Below are 15,030 nucleotides of genomic sequence, written 5' to 3'. Positions count from 1 at the left end.
GAGAATACTCAAAGAAAGTGTGCTGGAGAATTTGGAAAACACTGGAACAAAAGCCTCTCAACATAACAATTTAAATCACTGCGAAAAGTTTAGGAAACTCTCACTAGCCGGAAACATAGGAACTAAAGTCTGTGTGTTTCCTGATTTTACCTCAGAGTTATCTATATTGAGTTACCTCAAAAATTTTACCCCTGGTTTCACCTGACCTTTTTCCTCTACATGGAATAAAATATTTTGTTAATCTGGAATATAAAAACGTTTCAAGTGCCATTAAAGGGGGATCCCAATCCTTCCCTCAGGTTCCTGGGCTGAGCAAACAGCCAAAATATTATACCGTGACAGGGTGGGACAGCCAGAGTATTTCAGAAAAGAAGAAAACACATTACTAGGGTGGCTCAATCAATAAAGGGGAGGGAAAATCATCCCTCTGAGGGAGGGAAGTGGACGGGGCAGTCATATCAGGATATAAATATAATACATAGAATAATAAATATCCCATAAGGTACAAACTACACATTTTAAACATCACTTTTCAGTTACTTAATTCAAGGGGAGCTATTGAACAATCCTAGTTCCTGCCATTGAGAAGTTATGACAACAACTTGAAGGAGTGAGAGTAGCAGAGGTACTGGAGAGGCAGAATTCTGGGTTCCTTGGTCACCCTTGGGCCAGGCAAGACATGTGATTTGCTTTTGTATGATATTTGAATTGGGTCTGGGAATTGTGAGGGTGGTGTAGAGGGGAGGGCCCATGAAGACTTGTAGTACCCTTGTACTCCTCTACAGCAAGCACATTCTAGAACACTGTGATGACATTCTGTCAAGTTGTGTTGGGGCTTGCATTGTGTTTAAGTGCATTCCTGCAGCAATGGGAAGGCCATTTTTTTCTGCCTTGGTGCTCGCTCCTTCAGTGTGATAGTATTACTGCCCCCATTTCTTTATTATACAGCTGCCCCATGATGTTCTCCCTGGGCACACATATCCTATCCCGTGCTGTTTTAATTGCACCACAAAAGATACTGCTATCTCCCTTCTGCTGTGTGCGCAGTTGTGCTGACAATGGATAAGAGGTTAGTGGTTAGCATAAGTATTTTACCTCTTACCTCATATAAGCTAGAAGTGATAACCTCTAGGAATGTTGTTTTCCCCCACTTGTATCTGATGAACAGCCCACAAAAGCTTACACTTCAATAAATCTGTTAGTCTTTAATGGGCCTCAAGACTTATTTGTGCTGTGACAGACTGACATGGCTGCTCCACGGGAATGTCTCTCCACGTTTGTGTGTTCTTTGGTCACAGCTAACTCGGCTATTTTTCATGCTTTCGTTGGATAACCTTTGGTCTATGTTTCTCTTTCCAGTTCGGCACAGCTGGAAATAACATATTCATCATGATATGGTGAATAGAATACTAGACTGTGATCTGGGATTTTGTTGTTGTTGTTCAGTCGCACAGTCGAGTCCGACTCTTCGCGACCCCATGGACGAACTCTCGCCAGGCCTTCCGGTCTTCCGCCGTCCTCTGAAGTTGGCTCAACTTCATGTTCGTTGCATCGATGACACTGTCTAACCATCTCATACTTTGCCGTCCCTGTCTTCTTTGACTTTCAATCTTTCCCAGCATCAGGGTCTTTTCCAGTGAGTGCTCCCTTCTCATTTGGTGGCCAAAGTATTTGAGCTTCAGTTTCATTATCTGGCCTTCCAGGGAACAGTCAGGGTTGATTTCTTTGAGGATTGACTGATTTGTTCTTCTTGCAGTCCAAATGCCTGCTTAGCTCTTTCAGATCCTTGGATGGCCTTGACGCTCAGCATCAGCTGACCATCTGTAAAGCAATGAATCCTGCAGAACTGTTGAGACTGTGGTGGCTATCATAAAGCTCAACAGGTTGACAGGAAAGTCTTGGGTGTCCTAGCGCCTGTTTTGTGATTCCCAACAGAGCTTTCCTTCCTCTTGTCTCATTTTCAAGTCTTCTTCCTTCTCCAGGATATGTTTCAAAGTTCCTTGATGCAACATCTGATACTATTGAAAATACGCTTAAGAATAGGCATGCCCTTTAGCAAAACTACATTATGCACTTAACATTGTTATCAATATATATTAATCCAATTGAAAATTAATAGCAGTTTATAATATGTATGCTGTCACCGGCTCTATAGAGGCAGGAAGTGGTTTTAATACCAAAGCTGTTCTCACACTTTGGGGGGACCAAAAGAGAGAATCTAACCAATGATACCAGTCCGAGATAGGCTTCTCTGTGCAGCAACTGAGGGAGTCCTTGCTCATTTGCTTGTGTTGATGACACTGAACTGTATGCACATTTAACATCTCCCATTTTCTTAAACTGAGTTTAAACAAATGTCACAGAGGGATAGCAGGAAAAAAATGTTCAGGCCAGTTTCAAACTTGCCTACCACCTAAGCTGAGGACAGATATGCAAAAGGAGCTTGCCTTCTGCATATGCGAGATCCACAGCCATAAAAGAAGTTAACAGAACAGTGGTGATCTAGAGAGAGGGGGAGCGAGAAAAGGAACTGCTTCTGCTCATGGAACACAAACTGCCTTCCTCTTCTTGGGCTGTGTCTTTATTAGTTTTTTATTATTATATACACACACAGACACACACAACATAAAGACTTTTAATGGGTTTTTAAGAGTATTCTTTTCCTGCCAAGATTTCCCTTCTGTTGTCGAAAAGAAATGCGTCTCCCCCCCCCCTTTTGTGCTGGGGGGGAGACATCAAAGTAGGTAGAAACTGCAAACGGGGGAGGGAGGACCTAAAATTGGAAAGCACGTAAAATTACTATGTGCCTTTTTCAGAGGGTGAAGCGTTTGGCCCGTTACAAATAAAGAGAGAATGTGAGTGGAATTAGCTTGGCTTGGAAGCTTGTGTGACAAGAAAATTGCAAAACAGCAGGTATTTGGAGGTTGTGCAGGAAACTTACTAACTCCTGGGGATGATAATGAAGTCAAAATGTGGGCTTGATCTGCAAAGCCAATACTTTAAAAAGAAAGTCTGTAAGTGTTGCATTTGCAAATGAAGGAATGTATACTATTAGCTGCAGAGCAAGTCACTAAATTGGTCAGAGAAATGCTAGGAGGACTAATGAGGGCATGCTGGAATCTCCAAGGCAGAAATGACATAGAACAAGAAGGGGAAAGAGAGAGGTTGTGCAGATAAAAAGAAAAAACAAACCAACCCAAGGAGCTACACTAACTGATGAGTTCAATGCTTTCCCCGTATGCATGGGAAGCCACCTCTGTCTGTACTGCACTGGCCATGAGAACAAGCTGCAATTTTGTCCATAATTACAGAGTCTGGTTTGACTAGTCATGTCCTGTTTGCAAACATTATGATACACTCTGGGTAGGAAGATATATAGTCTAGCCTAGCATGAGTTTGCTATGAATGTTAACCCCCATGCAAACTCTTAATCTTCTTCAAGGTTGGTACTGAGGAAGTTGCAAAACCGTTTGCCTATGTCCCCTTCTTATATCTTCCCCCATCAGACTAGATAGAGTTGGCAACCACAGTTTCAACAACCGAGACTCTTCTGCTCAGCTGTCGTCCATGCAAGCTGAAATGGCATTCATACTCTTTTTCTTTGAAATTGTGGGTTCTTCCCCCAGGAGCAATAAAAAAGCCACAATATGCAAAGTAATATGTTGCAAAAACCAGTGGGTCAGAGACTCAGAGCATGAATCTGTTCAAACTTGACAGGCTTCCACTAAAAGCAATAGGAGATGAAAACTGGCTGGGAAAGGACATATCCTTCTACCTCAGGATTTCAACTAACTCTATATTTAATGATTTAGTAAAAGACTATGTACAGCTACTAAAATGAACGAAAATCTCAGGTTTGTTTCAACCACCTTTCGCAGATTGTTTTTCAAATGTTGAATAAAGTGATGCTGAATTTTATTAGAATGGCAATATGTTTAATATGTTTCCTTAATTTCTCTTTGAAAAACTTATGTCTTAACAGAAAACCCAAGACCACTGCTAAAATATGTATCATAGTTCATTCAGCTGATACCCTACAGGCCATCGCTACAGAAAGACGATGGGTTTACAAGAGTGGTCAGTCCACACAACCGTTTAGCCCATGGCAGCTTCTTGAAAGTCCTGCATCATTGACTACTTCTTGGACAGGCTGATTTTGTGCCACCACTTATTGCAACTTTCCACCAAGTTTCCTGCACATTATCACAAAAATGTATTTGTAGACATGTGCCCAGACTGGTGGCAGCTGCAGCCACCTGGTTTGTTAAGGGTAAGGGGTGAATGTGTATAAGTATTTTCATTGACCATATGAATTTGGTCTGGAAATGTGTTTGTGACAAAGCAGAATCTTCATTGCTTTGCACTTTGCAAAACTCAGAGTTTAATCCACGTGCACCAAATCACCACACATGGATCAGAAATGACCGGAGCTATGTATTGTCAATGTGTATTTATCTGTTGCGGAGCTGTGGTAGCTCAAGTGGTTAAGACACTGAACTGCAGGCTGTGGAAGGTCGGTAGTTCAGCAGTTCGAGACCCGAGTGTGCCGCATGACGGAGTGAGCTCTCGTCTCTAGTTCCAGGTCCTGCCAACCTAGCAGTTAGAAAGCAAAAAATTGCAAGTAGATAAATAGGTACCACTTCAGTGGGACGGTAACAGTGTTCCGTGCGCCTTGGTGTTTAGTCATGCCGGCCACATGACCACGGAAATGTCTTCGGACAGCGCTGGCTCTTCGGCTTTGAAATGGAGATGAGCCTTGGTGTTTAGTCATGCCGGCCACATGACCACTGAAACATCTTTGGACAGCGCTGGCTCTTCGGCTTTGAAACGGAGATGAGCATCGCAACCCTAGAGTCGGATTTGACTGGCTTTCGAGCAAGGGAACCTTTACCTTTTTATTTCACCAGAGAAGGAGCTGCGGTGGCTCAAGTGGTTAAGACGCTGAACTGCAAGCTGTGGAAGGTTGGTAGTTCAGCAGTTTCTTAGGAGCCTTTGGGAAGCTGCGGTGGCTCAAGTGGTTAAGACGCTGACCTGCAGGCTGTGGAAGGTCGGTAGTTCAGCAGTTCGAGACCCGGGTGCCACATAACGGAGTGAGCTCCCATCTCTCGTTCCAGCTCCTGCCAACCTAGCAGTTCGAAAGCAAGAAATTGCAAGTAGATAAATAGGTACCACTTCAGTGGGAAGGTAACAGCGTTCTGTGCACCTTGGTGTTTAGTCTTCGGACAGCGCTGGCTCTTCGGCTTTGAAACGGAGATGAGCACCGCAACCCTAGAGACGGCTTTGACTGGCTTTCAAGCAAGAGAACCTTTACCTTTACTTTATTTTACCAGAAGGGGCCATGGTGGCTCAGAAGTTAAGATGCTGAGCTGCAAACCAGAACGTCTGTAGATTGGCAGTTCAAGACCCTAGTGCTGTGTGACAGAGTGAGCTCCCATCTCCAGTCCCAGCTCCTGCCAACCTAGCAGTTCAAAAGCATGAAATTGTAAGTAGATAAATAGGTACCACTTCAGTGGGAAGGTAACAGCGTTCTGTGGGCCTCGGTGTTTAGTCATGCCGGCCACATGACCATGGAAATGTCCTTGGACAATGCTGGTTCTTCGGCTTGGAAACAGAGATGAGTACTGCCCCCTAGAGTCGGATTCAACTGGCTTTCAATCAAGGGAACCTTTACCTTTATTTCACCAGAAGCACAATTAAAGTCCAAATAAGCTCAACTCACATTTTTCTTTTCCCAGTTTGGCTGTGTCAATGTGCCCTGACTGTTCTGAGGCTGCCACCTGCCTGCTGCAAAACTCACACAGAGAACCATAAACAGACCAGGTAAGTAATTCCACAGGAAGAGTCGGTACTCACTATTTATAGTTCATGGCAATATCTACAAAATATTTTCTTCTCTGCCGATAGACGTTGTCCTTAAATCCCTAGAGCAAATTAGAATAATTTATAACAATGAGAAATGAAGTCAGCAAGAAGGAATTTTGAAAAAAAACCACTGAAGCAATGCTCCCTCTAAGCTGTGGAGTCTTGTGAGCAATAATTCTATTTTGTGAGCTACTGGTATTAAAGTTGTGAGCGAGCGATTTGGCAAATGCATAAATTAGTTTGCTCTGGAGCCATCCTTCCTGAGCTAAGCAAAGATGTGTGAGCTGGAGGCTAATTAACTGTGAGCTAACTCAGCTTATAGGGAACATTGCACTGAAGGTTTTTTTAAAATGTGTATTAATATATCAGTTCACACCACAAGGTAAGATGTTTGCAAAATACAGTGGCAGTGGGTTAGGGAAATGAGCAGCCCTTCACAAAGGCTGAAGTTTTCTCCATCAGTTACCCCAGGCAAGGTCATGAATGGAAGCTAGCTGAGCAAGGGGTTTGCAGACTGCAGCTTCCAAGCTTGATAGGAATATTTATAAGACATGTGGGCCTTCAACAAGAAAGGATTGTCAGGATTTATTTACAGTGTCTCATTCCAAAGTCTGCCCTTTCTGCAACAATTGTTTTCCATGAATGTGGATAATAACATTCAAAGGGTGCAATCAGGCAGGCTGTCGGCTCTCATGTTGTCCCTTCTCCCTACTGGATTGAATGTGCATGTCCAGACAGCGAAATCTTTCTTCTGTTCCCCAATTGTTGGCCCCCGTCCTCACCCCCAACTTTCCTGACACCAGAGAACATCTGGTGTTTATGGATCGAATTGTTCTCACTATGCATATCTCTCCATTGCATATTCAAGCTGTTTGGGAAGTCTGCAGCTTCCGCTCCTTGACTACCACTTTTTTTCACAACAATATGCACAAAACTGCATATTTGCCCCTAGCGAATAAGCGGTTCTGCACATGCCCAAAGTAGACTTTTTTTAAAAAAAAAAAAGAATAAGCTGCCCACCCGCTCCGTGGTGACCATGCAACAGTAGTCTGATTGGGCGACCACAGGGTGAGGTGGGATTAGGGTGGCGTGTCTGCTAAAAACTCTCTGAAACAAATAGTTCTGAAGAAATTAGAGGCACAGCCAGACCATGCCAAGCCTGTCATCTGACCACAGCCAAAGAGGCATCAAATCAGAAACACCCCTGGGATTTATTCAAAAGTAAACATATCATTTTGACAAAATTCACATGTATAGGAGAGCATACATTAAAAAATGGACAGCAAGAAACATAAACCCTACTTTCTTTGCTTTTGTGAACAGAAATGGCAATAAAAACTGCTTTAGGTCTTCAGCTTAAAGAGCAACTGGGTTATCCCAAGGGCTTCTCAGGTTAGAAGGCGAGAGATAAATTTAATAAAACTGTCCGTGTAATCATATCCTTAGTAAAAAGTTATCTTTCCTCAGTATAACTTACTTACTACCTTGGGTAGAATGTTACCTGGAGGCTATCTTTCCTGTAGAACTATAGTTATAAAGTTTTATTGGATGATAACAAGTCAAAATGAACAGTATTACTAATACCCCTCCCTCTGACTGATCATCCCTTTAGCCAACTAAAAATCTAGATTTGCCTCACAACAAATTTTGTTTTCAAATAATCAATCTTGGAAGGGATAGCTATTTTGTGATAAAACTCATAACTTGTCCCCAAAATTATGTGTTCATATTCCACCACAGATTTTTTTTTAAATCCTTTTTCGTTGCACTTTATGTTGTTGGCTGTCCACGTTGAAAGCAGATGAAGAAGAATTATTTGCCCACAGAATGGAGCACACCATCCCCTTCCTCAATACATGGCTGTATATTATTCATACCTCTGCAGAACTTTGCATTGGGGGTTGAACACAGATAAACTGGCACAAAGTTTTCAAGGTGGAAAATGACAAGTAAAAACAAGAACACACGAGTTTCTAAAAATGTACTCTTTAGCAATATTACGCACAACCCACTGACCTACATGTATGCTCCATCAGCAAGTCAGAAGCCCCATTCAGACAAAAAAATGAACGTAGAACATAAGAGACGCCAATGTTGGATCAGGCCACTGGCCCATCCAGTCCAACACTCTGTGTCACACAGTGGCCAAAATCCAGGTGCCATCAGGAGGTCCACCAGCAGGGCCAGAAGCCCTCCCACTCTTGCCCCCCCAAGCATCAAGAATACAGACCACCACTGTCCCAGACATAAGAACACAACAGAAGTCATGTTGGATCAGGCCAGTGGCCCATCCAGTCCAACACTCTGTGTCACTCAGTGGCCAAAAAGGGAGGTCCACCAGTGGGGCCAGGACATTAGAAGCCCTCCCACTGTTGACCCCCCCCCCAGCACCAAGAAGAGAGAGCATCACTTGCCCCAGAGTCCCTATCTATACCTTGTGGCTAATAGCCACTGATGGACCTCTGCTCCATATGCTTATCTAACTCCCTTTTGAAGCCATCCATGCTTGTAGCCACCACCACTTCCTGTGGCAGTGAATTCCATGTGTGAATCACTTTTTGGGTGAAGAAGTACTTCCTTTTATCCGTTCTAACCTGACCGCTCAGCAATTTCATTGAGTGCCTACAAGTTCTTGTATTGTGAGAAAGGGAGAAAAGTACGTCTTTCTCTACCAGCTCTATCCCATGCATAATCTTATAAACCTCAATCATGTCACCCCTCAGTCATTGTTTCTCCAAGCTAAAGAGCCCTAAGCGCTTTAACCTTTCTTCATAGGGAAACTGTTCCAACCCTTTTATCATTCGAGTTGCCCTTTTCTGCACTTTTTTCAAAGCTGTAATATTCTTTTTAAGGTGTGGTGACCAGAATTGCACACAGTATTCCAGATGAGGTCGCACCATTGATTTATATAGCGGCATTATGATATTGGCTGATCTGTTTACAATACCCTTCCTAATAATCCCCAGCATAGCATTGGCCTTCTTTATTGCAGTCACACACTGTCTCGACATCTTCAGTGAGTTATCTACTACAACTCCAAGATCTCTCTCTTGATCAGTCTCTGCCAGTTCAGACCCCATCAACGTGTATTTATATTTAGGATTTTTGGCTCCAATGTGCATCACCTTGCACTTGGCCACATTGAACCCCATTTGCCATGTTGACGCCCACTCGCCCAACTTTGACAGATCCCTTTGGAGTGCCTCACAATCCTCACTGGTTTTCACCACCCTGAACAACTTTGTATCATCCGCAAATTTAGCCACTTCACTGCTTACTCCCATCTCCAAATCATTAATGAACAAGTTAAAAAGCAGTGGACCAAGTACTGATCCCTGCGGTACCCCACTGCTTACCACCCTCCACTGAGAAAATTGCCCACCTACACTCACTCTCTGTTTTCTATGAACTAGCCAGTTTTTGATCCATAAAAGGACTTGTCCTTCTATCCCATGATTTTTGAGCTTACTTAGGAGCCTTTGATGAGGAACTTTATCAAAAGCTTTCTGGAAGTCAAGGTAAATAATATCTATTGGATCCCCCTTGTCCACATGTTTGTTCACCCCCTCAAAGAACACTAACAGGTTAATGAGACAAGATCTTCCCTTACAGAACCCATGCTGAGTCTGCCTCAATAGGTTTTGCTCATCCATAAGGAAATGGATGGAGGAGAAAAGGTTAAGCAATATACAGGAGGTCGTAGCACTGTGAGAAGCCATGTGGGGAGGGGGAAGGGAGGTGGGTAGGATGTGATGGTTATAAATGTAAAACTAATGTTGACTTTGATTATATCCTGAATAAAAATTTTGTTACAAAAAAAAAAAAAGGTTTTGTTCATCCATGTGCCTACTAATTCTTTCCTTAATAATGGTTTCCACCAATTTACCCGGTATCGACATCAGACTGACTGGCCTGTAATTTCCTGGATCTCCTCTGGAACCCTTTTTAAAGATGGGACTGACATTAGCTACCTTACAGTCCTCAGGAATGGAGGCAGATTTTAATGAAAGATTCCATATTTTTGTAAGGAGATCCACAAGTTCACATTTGAGTTCTTTCATAACTCTCGGATGTATGCCATCCGGGCCTGGTGATTCATCAGTTTTTAAGTTGTCTATCAGTTGTAGGACCTCCTCTCTCGTCACCTCAATCTGACTCAGGTCTTTCAACACCCCTCCCGAAATCAGCAGTTCTGGAGTGAGCAAGCACTTCTCATCTTCCACAGTGAAGACAGAGGCAAAAAATGCATTTAGCTTCTCAGCCATTTCCTTATCATCCTTCAGTACTCCTTTTACCCCTTGTTCATCCAAGGGCCCCACTGCCTCCCTGGCTGGTTTCCTGCTTCTAATGTATTTGAAGACAGTTTTATTGTTGGTCTATACATTTTTTGCTATATGCTCCTCATACTCCATTTTTGCCTGCCTGACCACAGACGTCCCGGAGTGGAAAAGGTAAGGTAAGTATTATGCAGGACTGTGATGCGGGCAGGCGGAAGTCTGATCATGCATCAGTTCACCCCGGGGCAAACAGCCTTGCTTCCCGCCCGCAGTTCCTCGGTGGTGTGATCAGAGCCTCTGACTAGTTTTCCACTGCTTAAAGGAATCCTTTTTACCTTTTACAGCTTCCATTACTTTGTTTGTTAACCATGCAGGTTTTTTTCTATACCTATTTGTGCCTTTCCTAACCTGCGGAATATATTTTTTCTGAGCTTCTAGGATCGTAGTTTTAAATAGTCTCCAAGCTTCCCCAATGGTTTTGACCCTTTCTACTTTTCCTTTCAGTTTCCTCCCCACATGTCCCCTCATATCAGAGAAGTTACCCCTTTTAAAGTTAAAAGTGGTTGTGTCAGTCTTTTTGGCCAATTTCCTATTTATACAAATGTTGAACTTAATAACATTATGATCACTGTTCCCAAGCAGTGCAATCAATTTTACACCTCTCACCAGGTCTTGAGTGTTACTTAGGACCAAATCAAGGATCGCCTCTCCCCTGGTAGGTTCCATGTCCATCTGCTCCATAGCACAGTCATTTAGAGTGTCTAGAAACTCAAAGAAGGAATATGGTAGGCAAAATGTGACTGTATCTGCTTGCCCTGCCTTGAACCTCCATGTGTCCATCTGAAGACTGAAATAGAACTTACATGTGAATAGCACACATATCTCCGGCACAACTCAACTGTATTCCACTTTCTAAAAATGCGTATTTCCCCCCTCTATGGATTCAGGATTTATCTACCTACCCACCTGAGTGATAAGTTCATATGTCTAACTAAGTATTCTGGGTTTGCCTCTAGCCCCAAATCTTCTGAAATAATTCATTTATTTACAAGTTCATGAATCAGATTTCTTTCTTTTCCGATTGCAGCTTCCTAAGCCTAATGGGAAAAACAGCTCCTGATAGTCCAGAATCATGAGGAATAGAATGGGTGGCAGACAGGGGGCAGAAACAGGAGGGGCAAATAATAGAAATCCCCCCCACACACACACATACCTCTTATGATAATGGAGAAGTTCACACAAAAAAGAAAGGGGAGGGTTACTTCTGCCAATTTCTCAAGTTAACATCCTTCTCTGATCTCAAATATCCTCCAAATCCTCCGAAGAGTACAGGGAAATATTCTAATTCAATTGTTGCATGAACTCAGTCCATTCACAGTTCATTCGCTCCAACCCTTCTGGTTTATGGTGCCACAACATCATTGTGTTTGTGGCAACAGAACAACTCATCTATCTTGTTGGGCTGGATTCCAGAGAGAGGAATCAATTCACCAGCAAGAAACTTAATTTTGGCCCCGTTCACACAGAGCATTTGCTGCGCTAAAGATACGGATGATAGGTGGATTTTCCGGGCGCAATCACACCGCAACATCTGGGAAGTGTAGTGCACCCGTGGCTAACCCGTGGCTTCTTGCCGAAGATATGGAGTAAAAACCTAGTACATAAGAACATAAGAGATGCCAATGTTGGATCAGGCCAAAAGCTCATCCAGTCCAACACTCTGTATCACACAGTGGCCAGAAATACCAGTGCCATCAGGAGGTCCACCAGTGGGGCCAGGACATTAGAAGCCCTCCCACTGTTGACCCCCCCTAAGCACCAAGATGACAGAGCATCACTTGCATTCAGCATTCGGTACATACAAGTACATACAACTAGTAGATACAATGTGCTAGTTTCCAGGAAACGCGGGGCAAGGGCGGGCGTCTGATCGCGTTTCCGCTGGAATTCCGTGACATCCGGCGCCCGCCTATGTCCCATCGCAAACCGGATGGTGTTTTTTTAAAGTCTCCACAGGATGCGCGCAAATGCCCACCAGCACATGCGCACACTGTGGTGAGGGGAAAAAATTCCCATTTGCCACGGAAGCGGCACCTAGCAATTGCCAGTGTGATGGCGCCGTGCTGCTTCTTTGCCGCGCTGCAGGATAGCTGTGTGATCAGCACCTAATGGCATACCCACGGGACCTCCACGGGACATGTGATCGTGCCGCACATTACTTTGCTATGGGGCAAACAGCCATGCTTCCCCCCACATTTTCTGGCCCATGTGACTGGGACCTTTGTGCAGAAAATTCTGGTTCACATCAACCAGCCTGCCTTCTATATAAACAAGCTGTGAGGATGTGGGCTTGTTTTTCAGCAGATGCAAGTGAGCCAATAATAACTGTGGCCCCGGTCACACAGGCCGGATATTGTGGGGGGGGGGGCGTGGCTAATTGCCCCGGCGCAGTTTGAGGGGCGATTACACGATCAGACGCGCCGGCAGCACATGACAGGTCCTTCCCTCAGCACCGGTGGGTAAATGAGGGACTGGAAAGGAATGCCACGCGCCGGCGCAATCACACCATGGGCGTCTGGAGGCAGCCTGTGGCAAACGTTTACTAGTACCTTGGAGGTACTAGTTTTTTAAGGCGCATTGTCGGCGGTAAGCCACGGGTGCGCTCCACTTCCCAGATGTTGGGGTGTGATCGCACCCGGATAATCTGCCCACCATCTGTGCCTCTCCCGTGGCAACTTTGCTGTGTGACCGGGGCCTGTGAATATGAACTATATAACAAAGTCTTGCTGAAGTAAGAGTTAAGCATTTCTTTAAGTCCCATATACAGGTCCTGGCATAGAAAAGACAACACTGCCACAGCTCCTCAGATATTACTGAGATTCTACTGCCTGGGGCTGAGGCTTCTCTTGAACACTACAGGAAGCTGGGAGAGATGAACTAAAAGATGGTTTAAATCCAAACATCCAGAATTCCTTGTTTGGTCAGCAGTAATGCCACATATTTTCTGAAATGTTTCTGAATCTTCCATAACATCTCACAGATCTGTAAGTGTGCATCTTTCTACCAAACATCTTCTCCTTAACTGATTTGCTAGCTGAAGGTAGGGTAAGGTATTGGAGGAGCTACAACATTTTACCTGGAGGTACCTTCCATATCTCTTTCCTTTAGCAACTTCATAGGGCAGGGGTGCTCAGGATAATGCCAGTGGGCACCATGGCACCTGTCAACACCTTTCTTGGTACCTGCCAAGTGATTTTAGAAAGCAGGAAGGACCAGATGGAGCTTTTGTTCAGTCAGCAAGGCTTCTGAATGGCCAATGGAGATCTGACTGGCTGTGCTGATTTTTAAAAATCTGTGCAGATTCAGCAGCAGCTGCCACCACAGCATAAGAATCTTCACTGTGTGATTAGAGGTAAGCTGTGCCTATGCAGGAAGATATTTTTAAGCAATATGTTCATTTAAAAGGACATCCTGTTAAACAGAGCTCCTGTCTGAAATGTTGAATAGTTACTGTTAGAGTTATGCATAACCTCACTCCCAGATATTTTATGGTTGGCTCTGCCACCTGTGGCAGCCATTTTGTAGTTGGCTCCACCTCATGTGGAAACCATTTTACTGTTGCACCCATCACCCTGTGTCAGAATTCCAAAGGTAACCACAGGCTCCAAAGTGTTGAGGACCCTGTCATAGGAAATACCAGTGATTCCCTTGTTTTAGGGAGCCAACCATGTATTGTGACATCAGCATGCCAAGCTAATATAATACCAGTAGCTTGAGAAGCCACCATTAACACAATTGAAGCCAAAATTGATAAAATCAAGATGGTCAATTCTAATTCAGCAAGTTCACAATGAAGCTTCCTTAAGAAGTTCTTTCACTAAATAGTGGTGACTTTCAGTGCTCAATGCTGCTGTTTTTCGTCACAATTATGTGGGTGGGTGTGTAAGCTGCCATTAAGTTGCAGCCAACATTGGCGATCCCATCTAACCATTGAAAACAGAAGGGATCATTCACAAATGACTGCAGATATTGTGTTAGAGGATGAGCAGGTGAATGAACCCCTAATGGTATGTTTGATGTTTTCAGGTTCTGAAATTGCCTCGGTGGATATGGGGCAACAATATTCAACAATAATGGTTTCTTTAATGAACTCTGGAAAATCTACAACAACTAATGAACTCTGGCCGTGAAAGCCTTCAACACATAATAATGGTTTCCTTTCACACAATAAGTATTAAATTAGTCCAATGGGTTTTGGAAGAAAGTATTATCTACTATATAGTCTCTGTGCTTATATACAAAACAAGCACAAGTACATAAAATGCATATGAGCTTTGATGGTCCCTATTGCATTTCATTGCCTTCTGAACCTGATATTGTTCCTCATATTCTGTATATGCATATGGGTTTGTGTGTTTTAGAGAGGACACTTTAATGAAACATGCTCTACTACACAAAAGCTTACACCATAATAAATACGTTAGCCATTGTGATGCCACAAAACTCCTTTTGGATCCACTGATGGATTTCCTCCACATGTACAAAAATGCTTGGTAGGAAACAGTACCTGCCTGAGAGTTGTAGAGAGTTAGCTTATCTCAGAGCATCTCAGGTTCCAGGACTAACCTCGACCATGAACATTTGAAATATTTGTGCTAAGCACAGGATGGAATCATTTCTAATTATGCCTTCCAGAATACATAATCTATGTTACCAGCATGGCTTAAGATCTCCAAATGTAAGCCAATGCTGAGGTTAAATCCAAGGGAAAAAATGAATGCAAATTATTGTAATAGGTTAGTTTTCCCGATCCTTAGATTCACACCTTTTTTGGCATTATGTGGGCCTACTGAGAGTATAAAATATGGGCTGAAATGCTGTTGCTGTATTA

The 15,030-nt window shown here is 43.5% G+C and overlaps 1 protein-coding gene across 3 annotated transcripts in view; it reads right to left on the bottom strand.

The window, feature by feature from the left end:
- The window catches only part of TPH2 (tryptophan hydroxylase 2), a 116,119-nt gene that overhangs the window by 70,385 nt on the left and 30,704 nt on the right, over positions 1–15,030 (bottom strand). For all 3 annotated transcript variants that reach the window (XM_015417027.1, XM_015417028.1, XM_015417029.1), the window contains exon 5: positions 5,854–5,921. In XM_015417027.1, coding sequence (XP_015272513.1) covers positions 5,854–5,921 — 68 coding nt within the window. The remainder of the gene's footprint in view (positions 1–5,853; positions 5,922–15,030) is intronic.

This window comes from Gekko japonicus, unplaced genomic scaffold (assembly GCF_001447785.1).
Source record: "Gekko japonicus isolate JY-2015 unplaced genomic scaffold, Gekko_japonicus_V1.1 scaffold548, whole genome shotgun sequence".
NCBI lineage: Eukaryota > Metazoa > Chordata > Lepidosauria > Squamata > Gekkonidae > Gekko > Gekko japonicus.
Note: the sequence above shows the minus strand (reverse complement) of the source record. Positions and strands in the feature narration are given on the sequence as shown.